This window comes from Carcharodon carcharias, chromosome 1, assembly GCF_017639515.1.
Source record: "Carcharodon carcharias isolate sCarCar2 chromosome 1, sCarCar2.pri, whole genome shotgun sequence".
NCBI classification, from domain to species: domain Eukaryota; kingdom Metazoa; phylum Chordata; class Chondrichthyes; order Lamniformes; family Lamnidae; genus Carcharodon; species Carcharodon carcharias.
The window spans coordinates 52,274,880-52,301,367 of NC_054467.1; the positions used below are offsets into that span (position 1 = coordinate 52,274,880).

At 49.4% G+C, this 26,488-nt stretch overlaps 1 protein-coding gene across 1 annotated transcript in view; it reads right to left on the minus strand.

Annotated features, from left to right (window-relative positions):
* The window catches only part of gucy1b1 (guanylate cyclase 1 soluble subunit beta 1), a 364,679-nt gene that overhangs the window by 95,754 nt on the left and 242,437 nt on the right, over window positions 1-26,488 (minus strand). Inside the window, exon 5 of the mRNA XM_041193526.1 lies at window positions 6,412-6,642. Coding sequence (XP_041049460.1) covers window positions 6,412-6,642 — 231 coding nt within the window. The remainder of the gene's footprint in view (window positions 1-6,411; window positions 6,643-26,488) is intronic.

Genomic DNA, 26,488 nt, shown 5'->3' on the forward strand with positions numbered 1-26,488 from the left:
ATAAAGATTTGGGAGTCCATGCACACATCAGTAAAAGCTGGTGGACAAGTACAAATAGCAATCAAAAGCGCTAATGGAATGTGGTCATTATCTCAAGGGGGCTGGGATTCAAGTGGTGGAAGTTATGCTCGAGTAATATAGAAACTTGGTCAGATCCCGTCTGCAGTAATGTGTTTAGCTTTAAGTACTGCACCTCAGGAAGAGCATGTAGGGTATGGAGGGATTACAGTGCAGATTAGTTAGACTGACACAGGCTTCAGAGGATTAAATTATGAAGACCAACTACATAAACTTGACTTTACTCCCTTGAATATGAAAGATTGCAAGATGATCCACTCAAGACTTTCCACTTTAGATAGTCAAACAGATTCAGGAGGATATTTACTTTGGCGAGGGAAATCAAGGACAAAGAGACAAAATCTAAAATTTGGGCCACTTAGGAGTGAAATCAGGAAGCATCTATCTCACACAAAGTGCAGTAGGAATCTGGATCTCTCATCCAGAAAATCCTGTTGTTATAGGAAAAGTGGAGCTTTCAAGACTAAAATAATTTTTTGTTAAGTAAATTGATCAGGATGATCTAATTGAATTAGTTTTAAGAAGATGAACATCTTGTTCCTAGTATTGCCACCCATCTCAGTATTACACTGAAGCGTTAGACTAGACGTCTCAGGAGTTGGACTTAAAACCATGTACTTCTGAGTCAGAGGCAAAAATGCCACCATCAAGCACCACTGGCACCAGCATAAGAATCCCATTCAAGTTGGCAGTGGATTCTTTCTCTCTCACTGGCACATCACAGAAGTTCCCTGGCAAAGAGTCTATTATACTCGAATAATTGGTGTTGGCCAAAAGGAATTTTCCTTTTGAAATTTGAGATCCTAAAGCCTGCACCCATGTCTTTTATCAACAGAACTTGGATGTGAGATTCCCGTCTGGTGAAGCAGATCCTGAGCTGTGCTTTCCTCCTGTACCTATCTCTGTTCCCTTGTGCTGAGTGAATCAACTACTGTTCATCCTTTTAACTCTCTATCAGCGATTTTCAGGCTGACCTCAAACATGAGTCCATAATGCAGAGCCAGCCTTTTCCGTGTGCAACCGCATCACCCGCTACAATCAAGTAGAGAGTGGGGTAACTAATGGTTACCCTGCTTCCCTCCTGCTCCATCTCTCTCCCTGGGCTCCTGCTCTCGCCCTCTCTCCGTGGGCTCCTGCTCTCGTCCTCTCTCTCTGTGCCTCAATGTGCAGTGTGGAAGAACAAGAGATAATGGGTATCTACATGAGGAGTTGATCGATCCGGATATGAAAGTCATCAATCTCCAATTGTATGTGCAGGAAAAGAGGGTCCACAATGCCTGTGAAAGGTTGAGAGTTGATGAGAGGTGGTGGAGTACCAAACTTGACAGTGCTGGCAAAGATGGAGGAGGACATCCTGGATCTGGTGAGTCAGCAGGGGCCAGACGGGTTGGCAGAGGAGAGGCCAATGTTAGTGCTGGGGTGGCAAGTTTCATTTGGGCCTTTTCTCGGTAACGGGTAATTAAGTCTGACTGGGATGGGGGATGGCATGGATGTTCATGATGCAATGTGTGTGGTCACCACATCTGTACTATGTGTCATATGTTGCATGTCTATGTCCAAGATGCATCTACTTTCACTCAATGTTCCACCTCATTGTTGAGTTGCACCTATCCGTCTTATTCCTTCAGCAGGTAATTCAGTGTCACCAGCAAATGTCATTCCTGAGAGTCCAGTACTGACCTCTGCAGAAGATGAGGGGGGTTCAGAGGGTGGATCATCCCATCCTTGCTCTGCAGTTAGCATTATTTCAGATACTGGCAGCTCAGTAGATATGTGGGCATTGGCCATAGTTGTTGTGCCTACTGGTTTGAGTGATGCACACGATCAACAAACCAGCTGACAGAGATGATGAAAGTCCAGTTCTCTGACACTTGGAGGAGTGTGAGAGTCGTGGGTGATGCTGACCCAGGCAGATAAGCCTCGGGAGTTGTCTGTGAGGTAGCAAATATTGGACGCTCAAAGGGAGATGTGTGAAGATCTGGCAGAGCTTCCTGAGGGCATGCGGACCTTTGCAAAGACAGTTGAGTTCATCCAGGCCATGAGAGCTATGATCACCCTTTCTTCTGAATGTGTAGCTTCCTCCATTGGGAGACTGGCAGCTCTCATGGGAAACCACACCTAGCAGTTCTATTAGAGGTTTCTCTGTTCAGTTCAGACCTGTAAGTCCTTGCATTGTCAATGACCTCAGGTAGGCATTGCCATTGCAAGAGATGAACAAGGCACCTGGAGTTTCTCCCAGATCCGTGTTCTTCTCAGGTAACCAGGGAGTCCACAGTGTCACTTCCAGCCCTCTGCCAACGATACCAACACCTCAGAGGAGGGCTGCTGGAGTGCTTCACAATGCCTGTGCCCTCATGACTCAGGCAAGGACAGCATGCCGGCCAAGGTCATCCAGGCCAGCTGGGCAGTAAAATCAGCAGGCTGCCTCCAGCCCTGCTGGCAGTGACGGGCGAACAACTAGAAACAAATGAAAAAAATCCCTATAGATACAGAAGGGCCATCATGGTTGGTCACTGAATGTGAAAGGCTGAGTGTTTTGTTGTTGACACATTCTTTGCTATATTTTTGACATATTTTATGGCTGTTTCTTGTTTATGCATGGACTGGAGACTACTGACATTCATAAGGGCTGCAAAGCCATGACAGCTCCAAACGAAATCAGAGGCCCTCCTAAGAGAAATTTGTAGATATAAGCCTGTCTAGTCCAACAAGAAAGGAGGCACAGCTAGACCTGGTTCTTGAAAATGAGGTGGACCAAGTACATCAAGTGTCAGTGGGGGAACATTTAGGAGACAGTGATCATTGTATCATAAGGTTTACGAAGATGATAGAAAAGGACAATGGGAAATCTAGATTAAGAATAATCAACCGGGGAAGAGCTGACTTCAATGGGGCAAGAAAGGAGCTGGGCCAGATAGACTGGAACCAAAAGTTGGCTGGAAAAACTGTAGCTGAACAATGGGCTACCTTCAAAGAAGAAATGGTCCAGGCACAGTCAAAGTATACTTCCTCAAAAGGGAAAGGTAGGACAAACAAATCCAGAGCTCCCTGGATTAAAAAGGACATAGAAATTAAGATAAAGAAGAAAAAGTGTGCTTATGACAGGTAGAAGATACAATTGAGAACTAAGCCGAATACAGAGGTTCAGAGGGGAGATAAAATAGCGAATAAGAGAAGCAAAGAGGAATTATGAGAAAAAACTGGCAGTCACCATAAAGGGGAATCCCAAAGTCTTCTATAGGCACACATATAGTAAGAGGGTCATAAAAGGAATAGGGCAGATTAGGGACCAAAAGGAGATTTACACATGAGGCAGGGGGAATAGCTGAGATGTTAAATGAATACTTTGCATCTGTCTTCACCAAGGAAGCTATGGAGGCCATGGTGACAGAGGAGGAAAATCTCACTAGTAGGGTTCAAAATTGATAAGGAGGAGATATTGGATAAACTGTCCTTACTTAAAGTCGACCAGGCACCAGGACTAGATGAGATGCATCCAAGGATATTGAAGGAAGTAAGAGTGGAAATTGCAGAAGCACTGGCCATAATCTTTCAGTCTTCTCTAGACTCAGGGGAGGTGCCAGAGGACTGGAGAATTGCAAACAACTGTTTGCAAAAAAAGGTTCAAAAAAGGTTTCAAGGATAAGCCCAGCAATTACAGACCAGTCAGTTTAACATCAGTGGTGAGGAAGTTTCGAGAAACGCTTATTTGGGATAGAATTAATAGTTACATGGAAAAATGTGGGTTGATTAGGAAGAGCTAGCATGGATTTCATAAGGGAAAATCGCATTTAACTAACTTGCTGGAGGTTTTTGAAGAGTTAACAGAGAGGGTTGATGAGGGTAATGCTGTTGATTTGGTGTACATGGACTTCCAAAGGCATTTGATACAGCGTTGCACAACAAACTTGAGAAAAGCTATAGCTCATGGAATAAGTGACAATGTGGATACAAAATTGGCTGAGTAATAGGAAACAGAGAGTAATGGTTAATGGGTATTTTTTGTAGTGGAGTTCCGCAGGGGTCAATATTGAGACCCTTGCTTTTCCTGATAAATATTAAGATCTAGATCTTGGTGCGCAGGGGACAACTTCAAAATTTGTGGATGAAACAAAACTTGAAAGCATTGTAAACTGTGAGGACAACAGTGTAGGTCTTCAAAAGGACATTGGCAAATTGGTGGAGTGGGGAGATGAAGTTCAATGCAGAGAAGTGTGAAGTGATTCATTTTGGTAGGAAGAACATGGAGAGATAATATAAAATAAGGGGTACAACTCTAAAGGGTGTGCATGAGCAGAGGGGCCTGGGTGTATATGTGCATAAATTATTAAGTGTGGCAGGTGGAAAGAGCAGTTAATTAAGTATATAGTATCCTAGGCTTTATTAATAGGGGTATGGGGTACAAAAGCAAGGAGGTTATGCTGAACTTTTATAGGACACTAGTTAGACCTCAGCTGGAGCATTGTGTACAGTTCTGGGTACCATACTTTGGGGAGGATGGGAGTGCATTGAAGAGAGTGCAGAAGAGGTTTATAAAAATGGTTCCAGGGATGCGAAACTTTCAGTTATGAAGCTGGATTGAAGATGTTGGGACTGTTCTCTTTGGAGAGAAGGAGAAGGGGAGACTTGATAGAGGAGTTCAAAATCATGAGAGGGCTGGAGGGGACAGATAGGGAGAAACTGTTCCCGCTTGTAAAAGGATTGAGAATGAGAAGGCATAGATTTTAAGTGATTTGCAAAAGAAGCAAATGTGATATGAGAAAAAAAAGCTTTCACAAAACGAGCGGTTTAAGTCTCGAATGCACTGCTCGGAAGTGTTGTGGAGGAAGGTTCAATTGAAGCATTCAAGAGGGCGTTAGATGATCACTTAAATAGAAATAATGTGCAGGGCTACAGGAAAAAGGCAGGAGAATGGCACTGAGTCATAATGCTCATTCAGAGAGTCAGTGCAGACATGATGGGCCATAACAATTCTGTGATTTTGGATGGTTTCATTGTTTGCTTCATAGGGACAGAGAGAAATCAGGTGGTGCCTCCATACTGCTGGTTGGGAAAGGCCTGGTTGGGATTGGCCTCAATTGAAACAACCAATCATCAGGCCTCCCTCATCTCCCTAACACCAGTTTTCTCGAGAACCAGTCTTTGCTGGCAACCATCTAACTCACCATGTGCATCCTCATATTCTTCCTCTGATTGACTGTTGGATTTGTCATCTGGGAATGCCTGGCGATCGTCCATGCCTTCATTCTCAAGTTCTTCTCCTTTTGTATTGCCAGGTTGTGCAGCTCACAGCAAATCAATGATCTGCAAAGTGTCAGCTGACCAGTTGAGGCAAAATTTAATCTTGTGTGCCTATGGTTTTTATGGTCATCCTGGTGGAGACAGGGCTTGCACTGTACCTCTCTTCCACCTCAGGGCGAGGAGTCATAAGCCACCTCCTTAATGGGAGACGAGAACAACCGTTAATGAGCCATTTGGTTCAGCAGAGGGCACGAACAGCCGTAGCACTTAGGAGTGCTTGAGGCTATAGGCATCATGACCATTCCCAGGGTACCGCGCAGATATCTGCAGGAAGTGCAGACATCATTCACAGACAATCTGGATATTCAAGGAGTGAAAAACTGACACAACATCAATGTACCATATTTCACGTTCAATTGGGAAGGCAAAATGCCCATTTATTGGGTGTAAAATCCTGCCCATTGATTCATTACCTTTTTCTTTTCATCAACAATGTCAATGGAAGAGAAATTGTGGCATTTCACTAGTGATTTTCCAACAGAAGCCTGCTGTATATGAGGCCCCACTGGGATTACAGGCACCTATGACATTCTCCCAGGCCTTGTACACTTCAGAGCTTCAGGATTTGCCATAAGTTTCTGTCAGAATGGTGATATATTCTTTGGAATCTCTCACTGCAATCATTCTAAAATAGTTGTTAGAGATATTATTTCATGTTGCATTACAGCTGCACACATCACATTTATGTAATAAATGGTGTCATTATTAATAGTCAAAATATAGACGGAGCAGGGTAATATTTCCAAGAGATGATGGAAGTACAACTTCAGAGCTAGATAGTGGGGTCAGTGCATCTGACAAAGGCCGCTCCTGGTTTTCAATAAATTTGGAGAGCAGGACATCGTTAGCACTGCAACTCTGGTGAACTGGCATCTGTGCCTGATTCTCTGATCTGCACTCCAAGAGACAGAGTGAGAATCCACATTGGATCAACATCCTCAAGAAAATGTTCGCAGATAAGATTTTTTTTGTTTGAATTGTTGTCAACTTTCAAATCTGATAATTAACTTATTGATTGTACTAAATTCATACCTGTGGCAGTACTCGATATATTGCATTCCCACACTGTGTCACCACAAATTCTTTATCAAACATAATGTGAAAAGGAAATGCTTTGCAGAAAGTGTATGGGCTAATTCTGGATTCTTGGATATTATTCTCCTCAAACCGATCCAAATCTTCGGAAAAAGCCTCTTCTTCTGAACCTTTTTGCTCAATCAAGAATTGAATATGATCACATTCTTCACTCTTCTCCCGGACCACCTAAAAGTTCAAACAAATGAGGAAACAATATAGCTTTAGGGTTCTTCTCTTCAGCCACATATGTTTCTGAGAATCTTCAATCAGAAGAAGCTATCTCCATTGTTAAGATTGTCACACACTTCACTGTTCATTTTAAAACCTAACACTCAGCATCTCAATTATATTAAACAATCTTGCTTTGCTTTATAAAAACAGTAATTTAAGCAATGTTTATAAAGCATATAAAGAGCATTTTACCCAAGAGTTAAAATATGTACTAAATGAGAACACTAAAGATAATTCTGGCACTCACAGTAAAGGAGAAGGGAATAGAGAAATTGGCTAAGATAAAAATAAATAAACAGGAGGGTCTTAAAGGGGCAGCAGTGCTCAAAGTAGGAAGGTCACATGGGCCAGAAGGGATGCTTGCTAAATTCCCGAGGAAAGTAACAGTGGAAGTAATGAAAGCTCTGTCCACAATCTTTCAATCTTCCTTGGCTATGGGAATGGGGAGACAACTGGTGGCTTACAAATATTATACCCCTGTACAATAAGAGTAAGATAAACACGGTAACAAGTCAGCCTACAGCAGTAGTGGGGAGGTTTCTAGCGAACATAATCCAGACAAATTGTAATTGTCACTTGGAGGTAAATGACAGCCAACACAATTTTTTAAAAGGTAAATCATGCCTGACAGACTTGATTGAGTTTTTCAACCAAGTAATGGGAAGGATTGATCAAGGTCATGCAGTTAATGTGTATAATGATTTTCAAATGATGTTTGATCAATGTACATAATTGAAACAATCAGCAAAACTGTAGTCCATGGTATTAAAAGGGTAGGAAAGCATGGATACAAAATTAGCATCAAGAAAACAGAGAAAAATGGTGAAGTAGTTTTTCAAAGAGGGTGGAAGTATATAGTGATGTTCCTCGGGATCAGTGTTAAGGCCTTTGCAATTTTTGATATATGTTAATGACCAGGTTTTGTGCACAGGGGGCCTAAGTTTACAGGAGACACAGCTTCAAAATAAAGAGTGAGGATGATAGAAGCATACTTCAGGAGTATATAGACAGATGTGCATATGGGATCCTGGGCTTTATAAACAGAGGCACAGAGGTTACGATAAACCTTTATGTATCACTGGTTGACCTCATCTAGAGTATTGGGCAAGATGTAATGGTTACAGTGGTGAGCCCATTCATTATCTGGAGATGGTTGACAACCCCGCAGTGGCCATTTCCGGAAATCGTGCAGGGATTAAATTTCAATCAGGGCTGGCTGCTGCCGAGGTTTCCGGTTCCTGCAGGGGACATTTCCCACAGGAATTTCTCCTGCAGGGCGGATGTCCTATCTCTATGATCTCCAATCAGAGGCTGAAAACTCTCCACTCGGTGCAGCATCACCAGTAGTGGTGGCGATGCCGGCACTGCAGGAGAGCCTAGAAGAAGGATGGTCACTGAAGCCCTGGAGCTCAGCTAAGCAGGACAGGATTGCCAGGACCAGTCAGGGTTGTGGCAGGGGGAGGTAGGTCACTGTAAAAGGCAGGGAGCTGGCTTCCCACAAGTCCGTCACTTTCCACTAGTGGATGCCTCTGTTGGACACAGGATGCTTGAGAAGGAAGGACCCTTCCACAAAGCCGCAGGCATGCCCACTAGGGTTTACCTGCTGGCTTTCTCACATGGTGTTGCCTCTGCTGTCACTTCTTGAATACTTTATGTGACCTTATTGGCCTCCAGACAGGAAGGCCATTCACGACCTTTCCCACCCCAGACTCAGGAAAGTTGGGAAGGTAATGGACTCTCCACCCTATGCCTTCCCACTCAATTACTCCCAGCTATCAGCCCACCTCCAGGGGGGCATTAAATTTCACACACTGTGTCTATTCTAGGAAAAACATTTTGGGAAGGGTGTCAAGGGCTTGGAGAGGGTACAGAGATTTATTGTCCATCATTAATTGCCTTTGAGAAAGTGGTGGTGATCTGCCTCTTTGAAACAAAGCAGTCCATGTGTTGTATCTACACCCACAGCGCTGTTAGGGAGGGAGTTCCAGAATTTTGATCTGATGATGATAAAACTATTTCCAAGTCAGGATGGCGCGTGACTTGGGGAAACTTGCAGCTGACGTTCCCATAGGCCTGCTGCATTGTACTCTGGTGGTAGATTTCATGGGTTTGGAAGATGCCGCCGAAGATGCTCTTGGTAATTTGCTGCAGTGTATTTTGTAGGTAATGCACACTGCAGTCACCATGTGCTAGTGGTGAAGGGAGTAAGTGTTTGAGGTGGTGGATGGAGTGTCAGTCAAGAGAGTTGCTTTGCCCTGGATGGTGTTGAGTTGCTTGAATGTTGTTGGAGCTGCACTCATCCAGACAAGTGAAGAGTAGTCCATCACACTCATGACTTCTGCTTTGTAAATGGTGGAAAGGCTCTGAGGTGTTAGGAATGAGCTATTCATTGCAGAGTACCAGTCTCTGACCTGCTATTGTGGCTACCATATTTCTGTGGCTGGTCCAGTTAAGTTTCTGGTCAACGGTAACTCCCAGGATGTTAATGGTCGGGATGGTAATGCCATTCAATGTCATGGAGAGATTGTTAGATTCTTTCTTGTTAGAGATGATTTTACCAGAGTGGTTTCAAGGGATAAGCTTTGCTTAGCTACAAGGTTAAGTTGGAAAAAATTAAGTTGTTCTCTTTTACAGCATAGGAGCTTGAGAGGAGATTTGATGGAGGAGCACAAGATTGTGGGGTGAATTTTACCGCATCCCTCCGCCAGGCAAGAAGGAAGGGGGGGTACCTCCTTGGGTGGGTGGATGGTCCCTTGTGCCCATCAGGAGCACCCCCCCACCATACCCTCCAGAATGGCATCCCCCCACTTTGTGCCTCCCTTCCTGGTGACTTAAGGTGAGTCCAGCAGCCATCATTCTTCTGAGGACTAGGTGCAGTCCTAGCAGCGGCCACCATTTGCTTCTGGTGCTGCTGGGACTACAATAGCTGCCAAGTCAATCAGATTTGCAGGCAGCTCACGAGGGCAGGAGTTCCTGTCCTGGGGCAGAAGCCCCACTCTCAGGTAACTAAAGTTGCCCCCAGCATATATTTGGCTGCCCCAGAGCAATAGTAAGTCGCTGAGCTGTAAACTGACTTTTCAATGGGTGTGGGCGGTGAGGGGTTGGCATAAAATGAATCCACCTGTAAAATACATCCCTATGAAAGGTTTGGATGATGTACAAAAGGAAGGGTGTTCCCATTAGCAGATGGTACAAGGACCAGGGGACACAAATGTACTGTTTTGGGCAAGAAATGCAGGGTAAATCATAAGGAAGACATTTTATGCAGCTTATAACACTGTTAATGACCTAGAGCATGTCACTCATGAGGATGGTGGAAGCAGAGACGATCAATGGTTTCAAAAGGAAATTGAATGGCACTTGAAAATAAATTCTCAGGGCTACAGGGCAGAGTGGAGGAATGGAACTGACTGGATTGCTCCATGAAGAGCCAGGATAAACGTAATGAGCTGAATAGCCTCCTTCTCTGCTGTATGATCATTGCCTGACATTTGGATGATGTGGATGTTACCAGTCACTTTACCAGTCACTTATCAGCCCAAGTCGGAATGTTGTTCAGGTCTTGCTGCGTGCGTGCACAGACTGCTCTCCTATCAGAGAAGTTGCAAATGGTACTGAACAGTATGCAATCAGCAAACATCCTCACCACTGACATTATAATGGAGGGAAGGACATTGCTGAAGCAGTTGAAGATGGTGGACAGGACATACCTGGGCAATTTTGCACATTGTCAGGTAGTTGCCAGTGTTGTAGCTGTGCAACTTAGTTAAGGGCTCAGCTAGTTCTGAAGCACAAGTCTTCAGCACAACAGTCAGAATGCTCTCAGGCCCATAACCTTTGTTGTAAGCCGGATACTCAGCCAATTCTTGATATCATGAGGAAAGAATCACAAAAGAGTTAAAGATGGGCATCTGTGATGATGCAAATATAAGGAGAAGGCCAAGATGGATCATCTACTTGGCACTTCTGATTCAAGATGGTTGCAAACCCTTCAGCCTCGTCTTCATCAAGGCTCCATCATCACTGAGAATGGGGGATGTTCGTGGAGCCTTTTCTTCCCATTAATTGTCCATCACCATTGATTACTGAATGTGGCCAGACTGCGGATCTTTATCTGATCTGTTGGTTGTGGGGTCACTTAGTTCTGTCTGATGATGATTTCCCATCTGTCTCAGGAAATGATGGCTGCACCCAGGGTGTATGTCACTCCTGGGTTGAACATCATCTGTTGTGGCTGTAGAGGCTGATTCACAGGAGGCAATCCCTTCCACAGCTGGCACAAATGAACAGTATTGGTCCGAAGTCGACTGCTGTTTCTTCCATCTGGCAGGCTCTATTTTCTGCTACCTGGTCATTTCTTTTGCCCTCTGCTTTATCTACGCCCTTACTGACTGCTTGCCACCAGATGCTCCAGTCAGCAGTAAAAACTTCTCATGCATCGAATCCGATCCAGGTCAACTTGAGGTCTCGCTTGCAGATATCCTTGCATTGCAGATATGGGTGACCTGTTGGTCTCGTGCTGATAGCAAACTGGCCACAGGGCATGTCTTTGGGACTGCTGCCATTATTCATTCTGCTCATACGGCCCAGCCAACAGAGCACTGCTGACTCAAGAGGGTAAACATGCTGGAGATCCCTATACACTGATGTACTTCCATATTCAGCACTCTGCCTTGCAGGAGATGCCCAATATTTGAGGCAGTGAAAGCTATTCAGCCTCTTTTCTCGGCTTGTATAAGTTGTCCATGCTTCACTACTACAAAGGAGGGTCCCGAGAATTCAAGCCTGGTACACACAGAGCTTTGTATTTTCGGTTAGTTGCTGTTGGTCCACACTTGACTTCTCAACTTTTACATGACAGCCATCCTAGTGCCAATTTTGGAATCAAAAGGACAGGTTGCTGGCCATTGTTGATCCAAGATATGATGACCTCCAGAGTGAGGCGGTCAATGTTGATGGAAGGTGGAGTCTCTACATCCTGGCCCATAACATAGGTCTTCCTGACTTTGATTCAGTCTAAGCTCTTTGCAGGCCTGGGAGAACCAAGGTACAAGCTGTTGCAAGTGAACTTCAGTATAGGATGCCAGTGTGTATCATCAGCAAACAGCAACTTATGGATTAGCACTTCAGTCTTGGCACACAGTCTTGCCAAGTTGAACAGCTTGCTGTCAATAGCAAGCTGATTCCACTGTTTGGCATGATTTTAAAGGACAAATCATGTTTTATCAAACTTAACTGAACTTTTTGAGGCATTAACTAACATGATAAACAAGTGAGTGTGTAAGGGTATCATTTATATAAACCTCCAGAAAGTATTTAACAAGGTTCCACAAAAGAAACTTAAAAATGAAAACACAGACTGGAGGCAATTCTATTGGCTTAGAAACATAGAAACTAGGAGCAGGAGTAGGCCATTCAGCCTTTCGAGCCTGCTCTGACATTCATTATGATCATGGCTGATCATCCAACTCAATAGTCTGCTCCCACTTTCTCCCCATACCCTTTGATCCCTTTCGCCCCAAGAGCTATATCTAACTCCTTCTTGAAAGCATACAATGTTTTGGTCTCAACTGCTTTCTGTGGTAACAAATTCCACAGGATCACCACTCTCTGGGCCAAGAAATCTCTCCTCATCTCAGTCCTAAATGGTCTACCCCATATCCTCAGATTGTCACCCCTAGTTCTGGACTCCCCCACCATCGGGAACGTCCTTCCTTCATCTACCCTGCCTGGTCCTGTTAGAATTTTATAAGTTTCTATGAGATCCCCCCTCATTCTTCTGAACTCCAGCGAATATAATCCTAATCGACTCAACCTCTCCTCATATGTCAGTCCCACCATCCCAGGAATCAGTCGGGTAAACCTTCGCTGCACTCCCTCTATAGCAAATACATCCTTCCTCAGGTAAGGGGACCATAACTGCACACAATATTCCAGATGTGGTCTCACCAAGGCCTGTACAATTGCAGCAAGACATTCCTGTTCCTGTACTCGAATCCTCTGGCTATGAAGGCCAACACACCATTTGCCTTCTTTACCGCCCGCTGCACCTGCATGCTTACCTTCAGCGACTGGTGTACAAGGACACCTAGGTTTTGTTGCACATTCCCCTCTCTCAATTTATAGCGATTCAGATAATAATCTGCCTTCCTGTTTTTGCTACCAAAATGGATAACTTCACATTTATCCACATTATACTGCATCAGCCATGCATTTGTCCACTCGCTCAGCTTGTCCAAATCACACTGAAGCATCTCTGCATCCTCCTGACAGCTTACCCTCCCACCCAGTTTTGTGTCATCTGCAAATTTGGAGATATTACATTTAATTCCCTCATCTAAATCATTAATATATATTGTGAATAACTGGGGTCCAAGCACCGATCCCTGCGGTACCCCACTAGTCACTGCCTGCCATTCGGAAAAAGATCCATTTATTCCTATTCTTTGTTTCCTGTCTGCCAACCAGTTTTCTATCCATCTCAATATACTACCCCCAATCCCATGTGCTTTAATTTTACACACCAATCTCTTATGTGGGACTTTGTCAAAAGCTTTCTGAAAGTCCAAATAAACCACAACCACTGGTTCCCCCTCATCAGCTCTACCAGTTACGTCCTTGAAAAGTTCCAGTAGATTTGTCAAGCATGATTTCCCTTTCATAAATCCATGCTGACTCTGTCTGATTCTGCCACTGTTTTCCATGTACTCAGCTATTAAATCTTTTATAATGGACTCAAGAATTTTCTCCACTACCGACATCAGGCTGACTGGTCTATAATTCCCTGTTTTCTCTCTGCCTCCCTTTTTAAATAGTGGGGTTATATTAGCTACCCTCCCATCTGAGGAACTGTTCCAGATTCTATAGGATCTCGGAAGATGACTACCAATGCATCCACTATTTCTAGGGCCACTTCCTTAAGTACTCTGGGATGTAGATTATCAGACCCCGTGGATTTATCGGCCTTCAATCCCATCAATTTCCCCAACACCATTTCCCTAATACTGATTTCTTTCAGTTCCTCCCTCTCACTAAACCCTGTGTTCCCCAATATTTCTGGTATGTTACTTGTGTCCTCCTTTGTGAAGACAGAACCAAAGTATGTACTTAGTTGGTCAGCCATTTCTTTGTTCCCCATTATAAATTCCCCTGTTTCTGACTGTAAGGGATCTACATTTGCCTTCACCAGTCTTTTTCTCTTCACATACCTATAGAAAACTTTACAGTCAGTTTTTATGTTCCTTGCAAGCTTACTGTCATACTCTATTTTCCCCTTATTAATCAATCCCTTGGTCCTCCTTTGCTGAATCCAAAACTGCTCCCAATCCTCAAGTCTGTTGTTTTTTCTGGCCAATTTGTATGCCTCTTCCTTGCTTCTAATACCATCTCTAATTTCCCTTGTAAGCCATGGTTTGGCCACCTTTCCTGTTTTACTTTTGCACCAGACAGGAATAAACAATTGTTGCAGTTCATCCATGCACTCTTTGAATGGATTGCCTATCCACCATCATCCTATAGGCCATTGCCTATCCAAAATCATCCCTTTAAGTAACGTTTCCCAATCCATCGTAGCCAACTCGTGCCTCATACCATCATAGTTTCCTTTATTAAGATTCAGAACCCAAGTCTCAGAATCAATTACGTCACTCTCCATCTTGGTGAAGAATTCTAACATATTATGGTCGCTCAGCCCTAAGGGGCCTCGCACAACTAGATTGCCAATTATGCCTTTCTCATTATACAACACCCAATCGAGGATGGCCTGTTCTCTCGTTGGTTCCTCAATGTATTGGTCCAGAAAAACATCCTGTATACACTCCAGGAACTCCTCCTCTATGGTATTGTTACTAATTTGATTTGCTCAATCTAAATGCATATTAAAGTCAGCCATAATTACAGCTGTTCCTTTATTAAATGCGTCTCTAATTTCCTGTTTAATGCCATTCCCAACATCACCACTACAGTTTGGGGGTCTATATACAACCTCCACTAAAGCTTTTTGTCCCTTAGGGTTTCTCAGCTCTACCCATACAGATTCCTCATCGTCGGAGCTAATATCTTTCCTCACTATTGCGTTAATTTCCTCTTTAACCAGCAATGCAACTCCACCGCCTTTCCCTTTTTGTCTATCCTTCCTAAATACTGAATACCCCTGGATGTTCAGTTCCCATCCCTGGTCACCCAGAGCCATGTCTCTGTAATCCCGATTATATCATACCTGTTTACATCTATTTGCGCGGTTAATTCGTCCACTTTATTGCTTGTATAGGGAATTGGTTAGAAGATGGGAGGTAAAGAGTAGTGATAATGGGTATGCACTCAGGATGTGACTGCTGACAGCCACAGGGATCTATACTCAGCTTTTAAACTCAACTATAAATGACATGGATGAACAAATAGAGAGTTGTGTTGCTAAGTTTGGTGATGATACCAAGTAACATTGCACACTAAATTGCACAGATAAGAGCAGAAAGTCACAAAGGAACATCAATAGATTCAGTGATGAGGAAAAACTGTGGCAGATAGGGTTCCAGGCATGAGGTCATCCACTTTGTATTTGAGAAATAATAGGGCAGAGTATTTTCTAAATGGTAAGAAGCTAGGAATCATCAATATGCAAAACATTTGCCGTCCAAGTTCATAAATCACTGAAAGGTTAGTCAACAGCTGTGAAACATCATTTTAAAGGCTAATGGAATGTTAGCTTTTATCTTAAGAAAGCTGGAATACAAAGGGGTGGGGGTTATGGTATAGCTACACAGAGCTCTAGTTAAATCCCAACTGGAGTATTGCTTTTAGCTTTTGGCACAGAATCTCTGGAAGGATGTAATTGGCCAGAATGATACAGGGTTAAAAGGGTTAAATTATGAGAACAGATTACATTGCCTAGGCTTCAACAAAGAAGATCTATGATACAGATGGAAAAACTCAGCATGTCTGACAGTATCTGTGGAAAGGGAGACAGAGTTAACGTTTCGAGTCCGTATGACTCTTCACCAGAACTAATGAGAATTAGAAATGAGAGAAAAATAAGCTGTTTAAGGGGGGTGGGACAGGTGGAGCTGGATAGAGGGCCAGTGATAGGTGGAGGCAAAGGAGAGATTGCCAAAGTTGTCATAAACCAAAGGACAAAGGGGTGTTGACGGTGGTGACATTAGCTAAAGGATTTGCTAATGGTGACATTAAGGGTAGAAAGCAGGATGAGCAAGAGACAGATGGCATGAGAGCCCACATGTCTGTCCTTGGCCTGCTGCAATGTTCCAGTGAAGCTCAACGCAAACTGGAGGAACAGCACCTCATCTTCCAATTAGGCACCTTACAGCCTTCCGGACTTTACATTGAGTTCAACAACTTCAGATCATGAACTCTCTCCTCCATCATCACTCCTTTTTGATTCCCCTTTTTCTAATATTTTTTTTTAATATAAATTTGTTCTTTTCCCACCTATTTCTATTATTATTTTTAAAATTTATTTCCATCCATTGTTTTATCTCCACCTTTTAGCCTACTTCGATCCTTTCTCCCACTCTATCCCCACTAGGGCTATCTGTCATCTGCTCATCCTGCTTTCTACCCTTTATGTCACCATTAGCACATCCTTTAGCTAAGATCACCACCGTCAACACCCCTTTGTCCTTTTGTCTATGACATCTTTGGCATCTCTCCTTTGCCTCCACCTATCACTGGCCCTCTGTCCAGCTCTGCCTGTCCCACCCCCCCCTTAAACAGCTTATATTTCACTACATTTCTATTTCTCTTTAGTTCTGATGAAATATCATATGGACTCAAAACGTTAACTCTGTCTTCCTCTCCACAGATACTGTCAGACCTGCTGAGTTTTTCAAACAATTTTTGTTTTTGTTTTAGATTTCCAGCATCCACAGTATTTTGCTTTTATTTTAGATCTATGGTCTAATTGAACTGTTTAAGATGTTTTTTAAAAAAATTGATAGGATTTTTAGGGATAACTCTTCCTTGGGTAAGGGGGCCTGGAAAGGATATAGTACAAAGGGTTAGTAGCTATTATGTTAATAGCTAATATACATCAGTTTGTCAGATCACGTGTCCCTGGAACTCAAACATTGAACATTGTAATGAGATGTTTCACTACTGCCTGTGCTGGTATACATCGCACCCGCACCACCCCCGTAGCTCAGCAAATTGAGGGAAATAAACACCTCCCCATCCATCAGGACCTCACCAATATCCTTCACCTCCGCTTGAAGTCATGCAAGCCCTTTAGGACCCATATAAACAAACTCAGGCAAGGCGCTATCCTGAAGAAGCTTGTAAAAAATGAATGGTCCTCATAAGAAGTCACTTACAAGAACGTTGTGAAAGTCCTGACACAGAAGGTCCCTGGTTTGACCACCCAGGAAGTTAATGGACGTCTCTAAAGCGCATTTGTACAAGCCATGGCCGATGCGGAATCCTGATACATAACTGGAAAATTAAAAACTTTCCAGTGTGTGACAGTGATTACCCAGAACAGACCACAATGACTCAATGTCCTACTCCTAAGTATGAAGGAGGTATTACAGTCATACACACTGCTTTCCTGAAGTAATATCCTGCTTAACCACCTTGATGGAAAATTATAGTTGTTGCTCTATGCCAGGTTTGACAACCTGTTCTCTTGGGAAGCCACATTTCCAAAGTTTCCTCATTCAAGAGGCCGAATAGCAAATTTTGAAAAGAAAAGCTGTGGCGCAACAATAAACTTAATTTCAAAAAAAGCTGAGGTTTTAAGGAAAGAAATAATTGCTGAGTAAAAATACAACAATGTCAAAACAATAAATTGTTAATTTAAAAAAAGAGTAATTAATAAAAAAGACCGGAGTACCAGAGGGTCAGAGTGTGTGTGCGTCTGGCTCACTCGCAGTCACCACACTGTGTGTGTGTGTATGTGTGTGTGTGTGGTGTGTGTGTGTCTGCCCTGCCCACCACCACCCACAGTCTCTCGTACTGTCCCCACCACCCAATCTCTCGCTCTGTCCGCACCACCCAACCTCTCGCTCTGTACCCACCACCCAATCTCTCACACTGACCCACCACCCAATCTCTCACAATGTCCCCACCACCCAATCTCTCGCACTGTCCCCACCACCCAATCTCTTGCATTGTGCCCACCACCCAATCTATCGCACTGTCCAGACCACCCAATCTCTCGCACTGTCCCCACCACCCAATCTCTCGCACTGTCCCCACACCACCCAATCTCTCACACTGTCCCCACCATCACCCACAGTCTCTCGTACTGTCCCCACCACCACCCAATCTCTTGCACTGTCCCCACCACCCAATCTCTCGCACTGTCCCCACCATCCAGTCTCTCGCACTGCCCCACCCCACCATCCACAGTCTCTCGTACTGTCTCCACCACCACCCAATCTCTAGCATTGTCCCCACCACCACCCAATCTCTCGCACTACCCCCACGACCACCCAATCTCTCACACTGACCCACCACCCAATCTCTCACACTGTCCCCACCACCCAATCTCTCGCACTGTCCCCACGACCCAATCTCTCGCATTGTGCCCACAACCCAGTCTCTCGCACTGTCCCCACCATCCAATCTCTCGCACTGTCCCCACCACCCAGTCTCTCGCACTGTCCCCCCACCACCCAATCTCTCGCACTGTCCCCACCATCACCCACAGTCTCTCGTACAGTCCCCACCACCACCCAGTCTCTCGCAATGTCCCCCCACCACCCAATCTTTCGCACTGTCCCCACCACCACCCACAGTCTCTGGTACTGTCCAGACCACCCAATCTCTCGCACTGTCCCCACCACCCAATCTCTCGTAGAGTCCCCCCACCACCCAATCTCTCGCACTGTCCCAACCATCACCCACAGTCTCTCGTACTGTCCCCACCACCACCCAATCTCTCGCACTGCCCCGCCCCACCATCCACAGACTCTCGTACTGTCTCCACCACCACCCAATCTCTCGCACTGTCCCGACCACCACCCAATCTCTCGCACTACCCCCACCACCACCCAATCTCTGGCACTGTCCCGACCACCCAGTCTCTCGCACTGCCCCCCCGCCACCCAGTCTCTCGCACTGTCCCCACCACCACCCAAACTCTCACACTGTCCCCCCCACACAATCTCTCGCACTGTCCCCACAACCCAATCTCTCGCACTGTCCCCACCAGCCAGTCTCTCGCACTGGCCCCCCACCGCCCAATCTCTCGCACTGCACCCCACCACCCAATCTCTCGCACTGCCCCCGCACCACCCAGTCTCTTGCACTACACATCCCCACCACCCAATCTCTCGCAAAGTCCCCACACCCCAATCTCTCACACTGTCCCCACCACCCAGTCTCTCACACTGCTCCCCCACTACTCAATCTCTCGCACTGTCCCCCCAACCCAATCTCTTGCACTGCCCCCACAACGACCTAATCTCTCGCACTGCCCCCTCCACCACCCAGTCTCTCGCACTGCCCCCCCACCACCCAATCTCACGCACTGCCCCCCCCCCACCACCCAGTCTCTCGCACTGTCCCCAACACCATATCTCTCGCACTGTCCCCACAACACAATCTCTCGCACTGTCCCCACCACCCAGTCTCTCTCACTGCCCCCCCACCACCCAGTCTCTCGCACGGCCCCCCCACCACCCAATCTCTCGCACTGCCCCCCCACCACCAAGTCTCTCGCACTGCCCCACCACCACCCAATCTCTCGCACTGCCCCACCCCACCACCCACAGTCTCTCGTACTGTCCCCACCACCACCCAATCTCTCGCACTGTCCCCACCACCCAGTCTCTCGCACTGCCCCACCCCACCACCCACAGTCTCTCGTACTGTCCCCACCACCACCCACAGTATCTCGTACTGTCCCCAACACCACCCAATCGCTCACACTGTCCCCACACCACCCAATCTGTCGCACTGTCCCCACAACCCAATCTCTCGCACTGTCCCCAGCACCCAATCTCTCGCACTGCCCCCCCACCACCAAATCTCTCGCACTGCCCCCCCATCACCCAATCTCTCGCACTGTCCCAACCAACCAATCACTCGCACTGTCCCCACCACTCAATCTCTCTCACTGTCACCCCCAACCCAATCTCTTGCACTGCCCCCACAACCACCCAGTCTCTCTCACTGCCCCCTCCACCACCCAATCTCTCGCAAAGCCCCCACACCCCAATCTCTCACACTGTCCCCACCACCCAGTCTCTCACACTGCTCCCCCACCACGCAATCTCTCGCACTGCCCCCCCCACCACCCAGTCTCTCGTACTGTCCCCACCACCACCCAATCTCTCGCACTGTCCCCACCACCCAATCTCTCGCACTGTCCCCACAACCCAATCGATTGCACTGTCCCCAAAACCCAGTCTCTCTCACTGACCCCCACCACCCAGTCTCTCGCACTGCCCCCCCCACCACCCAATCTCTCGCACTGCCCCACCCCACCACCCACAGTCTCTCGTACTGTCCCCACCACCACCCAATCTCTCGCACTGTCCCCACCACCCAGTCTCTCGCACTGCCCCACCCCACCACCCACAGTCTCTCGTACTGTCCCCGCCACCACCCACAGTCTCTCGTACTGTCCCCAACACCACACAATCTCTCGCACTGTCCCCACCACCACCCAATCTGTCGCACTGTCCCCACAAACCAATCTCTCGCACTGTCCCCACCACCCAATCTCTCGCACTGTACCAACCAACCAATCTCTCGCACTGCCCCCCACCACCACCCAGTCTCTCGCACTGTCCCCAACACCATATCTCTCGCACTGTCCCCACAACACAATCTCTCGCACTGTCCCCACCACCCAGTCTCTCGCACTGCCCCACCACCACCCAATCTCTCGCACTGCCCCACCCCACCACCCACAGTCTCTCGTACTGTCCCCACCACCACCCAATCTCTTGCACTGTCCCCACCACCACCCAATCTCTCGCACTGCCCCCACCACCACACAGTCTCTTGCACTGTCCCCACCACCCAATCTCTTGCACTGAACCCACCATCCAGTCTCTCGCACTGTCCCCACCACCAGCCAATCTCTTGCACTGTCCCCACCAACCAGTCTCTCGCACTGCCCGTCCACCACCCAATCTCTCGCACTGCCCCCCCCCAATACCCAATCTCTCGCACTGCCCCAACACCGTCCAGTCTCTCACAATGTCCCCACCACCCAGTCTCTCGCACTGTCCACACCATCCAATCTCTCACACTGTCCCCACCACCCAGACTCTCGCACTGTCCCCACCACCACCCACAGTCTCTCATACTGTCTACACTACCCAATCTCTCGCACTGTCCCCACCACCCAATCTCTCGCACTGTCCCCACCATCACCCACAGTCTCTCATATTGTCCCCACCACCACCCAATCTCTCGCACTGCCACCCCCAACTACCCACAGACTCTCGTACTGTCCCCACCACCACCCAATCTCTCGCACTGCCCCACCCCACCACCCACAGTCTCTCGTACTGTCCCCACCACCACCCAATCTCTTGCACTGTCCCCACCACCCAGTCTCTCGCACTGCCCCACCCCACCACCCACAGTCTCTCGTACTGTCCCCACCACCACCCACAGTCTCTCGTACTGTCCCCAACACCACCCAATCTCTCACACTGTCCCCACACCACCCAATCTGTCGCACTGTCCCCACAACCCAATCTCTCGCACAGTCCCCACCACCCAGTCTCTCGCACTGCCCCCCCCACCACCAAATCTCTCGCACTGCCCCCCCCATCACCCAATCTCTCGCACTGTCCCAACCAACCAATCTCTCGCACTGTCCCCACCACCCAATCACTCGCACTGTCCCCACCACTCAATCTCACGCACTGTCCACCCCAACCCAATCTCTTGCACTGCCCCCACAACCACCCAGTCTCTCGCACTGCCCCCTCCACCACCCAGACTCTCGCAAAGCCCCCACACCCCAATCTCTCACACTGTCCCCACCACCCAGTATCTCACACTGCTCCCCCACCACGCAATCTCTCGCACTGCCCCCCCCCACCACCCAGTCTCTCGTACTGTCCCCACCACCACCCAATCTCTCGCACTGACCCGACCACCCAATCTCTCGCACTGTCCCCACAACCCAATCGATCGCACTGTCCCCAAAACCCAGTCTCTCTCACTGCCCCCCCACCACCCAGTCTCTCGCACGGCCCCCCCACCACCCAATCTCTCGCACTGCCCCCCCCACCACCCAGTCTCTCGCACTGCCCCCTCCACCACCCAATCTCTCGCAAAGCCCCCACACCCCAATCTCTCACACTGTCCCCACCACCCAGTCTCTCACACTGCTCCCCCACCACGCAATCTCTCGCACTGCCCCCCCCACCACCCAGTCTCTCGTACTGTCCCCACCACCACCCAATCTCTCGCACTGTCCCCACCACCCAATCTCTCGCACTGTCCCCACAACCCAATCGATCGCACTGTCCCCAAAACCCAGTCTCTCTCACTGCCCCCCCAAGACCCAGTCTCTCGCACGGCCACCCCACCACCCAATCTCTCGCACTGCCCCCCCCACCACCCAATCTCTCGCACTGCCCCACCCCACCACCCACAGTCTCTCGTACTGTCCCCACCACCACCCAATCTCTCGCACTGTCCCCACCACCCAGTCTCTCGCACTGCCCCACCCCACCACCCACAGTCTCTCGTACTGTCCTCGCCACCACCCACAGTCTCTCGTACTGTCCCCAACACCACCCAATCTCTCGCACTGTCCCCACCACCACCCAATCTGTCGCACTGTCCCCACAAACCAATCTCTCGCACTGTCCCCACCACCCAATCTCTCGCACTGTCCCCACCACCACCCAGTCTCTCGCACTGTCCCCAACACCATATCTCTCGCACTGTCCCCACAACACAATCTCTCGCACTGTCCCCACCACCCAGTCTCTCGCACTGCCCCACCACCACCCAATCTCTCGCACTGCCCCACCCCACCACCCACAGTCTCTCGTACTGTCCCCACCACCACCCAATCTCTTGCACTGTCCCCACCACCACCCAATCTCTCGCACTGCCCCCACCACCACACAGTCTCTTGCACTGTCCCCACCACCAAATCTCTTGCACTGAACCCACCATCCAGTCTCTCGCACTGACCCACCACCAGCCAATCTCTCGCACTGTCCCCACCTCCCAATCACTCGCACTGTCCCCACAACTCAATCTCACGCACTGTCCCCCCCAACCCAATCTCTTGCACTGCCCCCACAACCACCCAGTCTCTCGCACTGCCCCCTCCACCACCCAATCTCTCGCAAAGCCCCCACACCCCAATCTCTCACACTGTCCCCACCACCCAGTCTCTCACACTGCTCCCCCACCACGCAATCTCTCGCACTGCCCCCCCCACCACCCAGTCTCTCGTACTGTCCCCACCACCACCCAATCTCTCGCACTGTCCCCACCACCCAATCTCTCGCACTGTCCCCACAACCCAATCGATCGCACTGTCCCCAAAACCCAGTCTCTCGCACTGCTCCCCCACCACCCAGTCTCTCGCACGGCCCCCCCACCACCCAATCTCTCGCACTGCCCCCCCCACCACCCAATCTCTCGCACTGCCCCACCCCACCACCCACAGTCTCTCGTACTGTCCCCACCACCACCCAATCTCTCGCACTGCCCCACCCCACCACCCACAGTCTCTCGTACTGTCCCCGCCACCACCCACAGTCTCTCGTACTGTCCCCAACACCACCCAATCTCTCGCACTGCCCCCCCCACCACCCAATCTCTCGCACTGCCCCACCCCACCACCCACAGTCTCTCGTACTGTCCCCATCACCACCCAATCTCTCGCACTGTCCCCACCACCCAGTCTCTCGCACTGCCCCACCCCACCACCCACAGTCTCTCGTACTGTCCCCGCCACCACCCACAGTCTCTCGTACTGTCCCCAACACCACCCAATCTCTCGCACTGTCCCCACCACCACCCAATCTGTCGCACTGTCCCCACAAACCAATCTCTCGCACTGTCCCCACAAACCAATCTCTCGCACTGTCCCCACCACCCAATCTGTCGCACTGTCACCACAAACCAATCTCTCGTACTGTCCCCACAAACCAATCTCTCGCACTGTCCCCACCACCCAATCTCTCGCACTGTCCCCACCAACCAATATCTCGCACTGCCCCCCACCACCACCCAGTCTCTCGCACTGTCCCCAACACCATATCTCTCGCACTGTCCCCACAACACAATCTCTCGCACTGTCCCCACCACCCAGTCTCTCGCACTGCCCCACCACCACCCAATCTCTCGCACTGCCCCACCCCACCACCCACAGTCTCTCGTACTGTCCCCACCACCAAACAATCTCTTGCACTGTCCCCACCAGCACCCAATCTCTCGCACTGCCCCCACCACCACACAGTCTCTTGCACTGTCCCCACCACCCAATCTCTTGCACTGAACCCACCATCCAGTCTCTCGCACTGTCCCCACCACCAGCCAATCTCTCACACTGTCCCCACCACCCAGTCTCTCGCACTGCCCGTCCACCACCCAATCTCTCGCACTGCCCCCCCCAATACCCAATCTCTCGCACTGCCCCAACACCATCCAGTCTCTCACAATGTCCCCACCACCCAGTCTCTCGCACTGTCCATACCATCCAATCTCTCACACTGTCCCCACCACCCAGACTCTCGCACTGTCCCCACCACCACCCACAGTCTCTCATACTGTCTACACTACCCAATCTCTCGGACTGTCCCCACACCCAATCTCTCGCACTGTCCCCACCATCACCCACAGTCTCTCATATTGTCCCCACCACCACCCAATCTCTCGCACTGCCACCCCCAACTACACACAGTCTCTCGTACTGTCCCCACCACCACCCAATCTCTCGCATTGTCCCCACCACCAAATCTCTTGCACTGTACCCGCCACCCAATCTCTCGCATTGTCCCCACCACCCAATCTCTCGCATTGTCCCCACCACCCAATCTCTCGCAATGTTCCCACCACACAGTCTCTCGCATTGCCCCCCCACCACGCGGTCCCTCGCACTCCCCTCCCACCACCCAGTCTCTTGCACTGCCACTCCCAACTACCCACAGTCTCTCGTACTGCCCCACCACCACCCAATCTCTCGCATTATCCCCACCACCCAAACTCTCGCAATGTCCCCACCACCCAATCTCTCGCAATGTCCCCACCACGCAGTCTCTCGCACTGCCCCCCCACCACCCAGTCTCTCGCACTGCCCTCCCACCACCCAGTCTCTCGCACTGTCCCCACCACCCAATCTCTTGCACTGTCCCCACCATCCAATCTCTCGCACTGTCCCCACCACCACCCAGTCTCTCGCACTGTCCCCACCACCCAATCTCTCGCACTGTCCCCACCACCCAATCTCTCGCACTGTCCCCACCACCCAGTCTCTTGCACTGCCCCCTCCCACCACCCAATCTCTCGCACTGCCCCCCCACCCCACCCTCCCACCACCCAGTCTCTCGCACTGCCCCCCCCACCAAGTCTCTCACACTGCCCAACACCCACAGTCTCTTACACTGCCCCCCCACCACCCAGTCTCTCGCACTGCCTCCCTACCACCCATTCTCTCGCACTGCCACCCCCAACCACCCACAGTCTCTCGTACTGTCCCCACCACCAGCCAATCTCTCGCACTGCTCCCCACCACCACCCAGTCTCTTGCACTGTCCCCAACACCATATCTCTCGCACTGTCCCCACAACACAATCTCTCGCCCTGTCCCCACCACCCAGTCTCTCGCACTGCCCCACCACCACCCAATCTGTCGCACTGCCCCACCCCACCACCCACAGTCTCTCGAACTGTCCCCACCACCACCCAATCTCTTGCACTGTCCCCACCACCACCCAATCTCTCGCACTGCCCCCACCACCACACAGTCTCTTGCACTGTCCCCACCACCCAATCTCTTGCACTGAACCCACCATCCAGTCTCTCGCACTGTCCCCACCACCAGCCAATCTCTCGCACTGTCCCCACCATCCAGTCTCTCGCACTGTCCCCACCACCAGCCAATCTCTCGCACTGTCCCCACCACCTAGTCTCTCGCACTGTCCGTCCACCACCCAATCTCTCGCACTGCCCCAACACCACCCAGTCTCTCGCACTGTCCCCACCACCCAGTCTTTCGCACTGTCCACACCATCCAATCTCTCACACTGTCCCCACCACCCAGACTCTCGCACTGTCCCCACCACCACCCACAGTCTCTCGTACTGTCTACACTACCCAATCTCTCGCATTGTCCCCACCACCCAATCTCTCGCACTGTCCCCACCATCACCCACAGTCTCTCATATTGTCCCCACCACCACCCAATCTCTCGCACTGCCACCCCCAACTACCCACAGTCTCTCGTACTGTCCCCACCACCACCTAATCTCTCGCACTGTCCCCACCACCACCCAATCTCTCGCGCTGCCCCCCCCACCACACAGTCTCTTGCACTGTCCCCACCACCCAATCTCTTGCACTGAACCCACCATCCAGTCTCTCGCACTGTCCCCACCACCAGCCAATCTCTTGCACTGTCCCCACCACCCAGTCTCTCGCACTGCCCGTCCACCACCCAATCTCTCGCACTGCACCCCCCAATACCCAATCTCTCGCACTGCCCCAACACCATCCAGTCTCTCACAATGTCCCCACCACCCAATCTCTCGCACTGTCCCCACCACCCAGTCTCTTGCACTGCCCCCTCCCACCACTCAATCTCTCGCACTGCCCCCCCACCCCACCCTCCCACCACCCAGTCTCTCGCACTGCC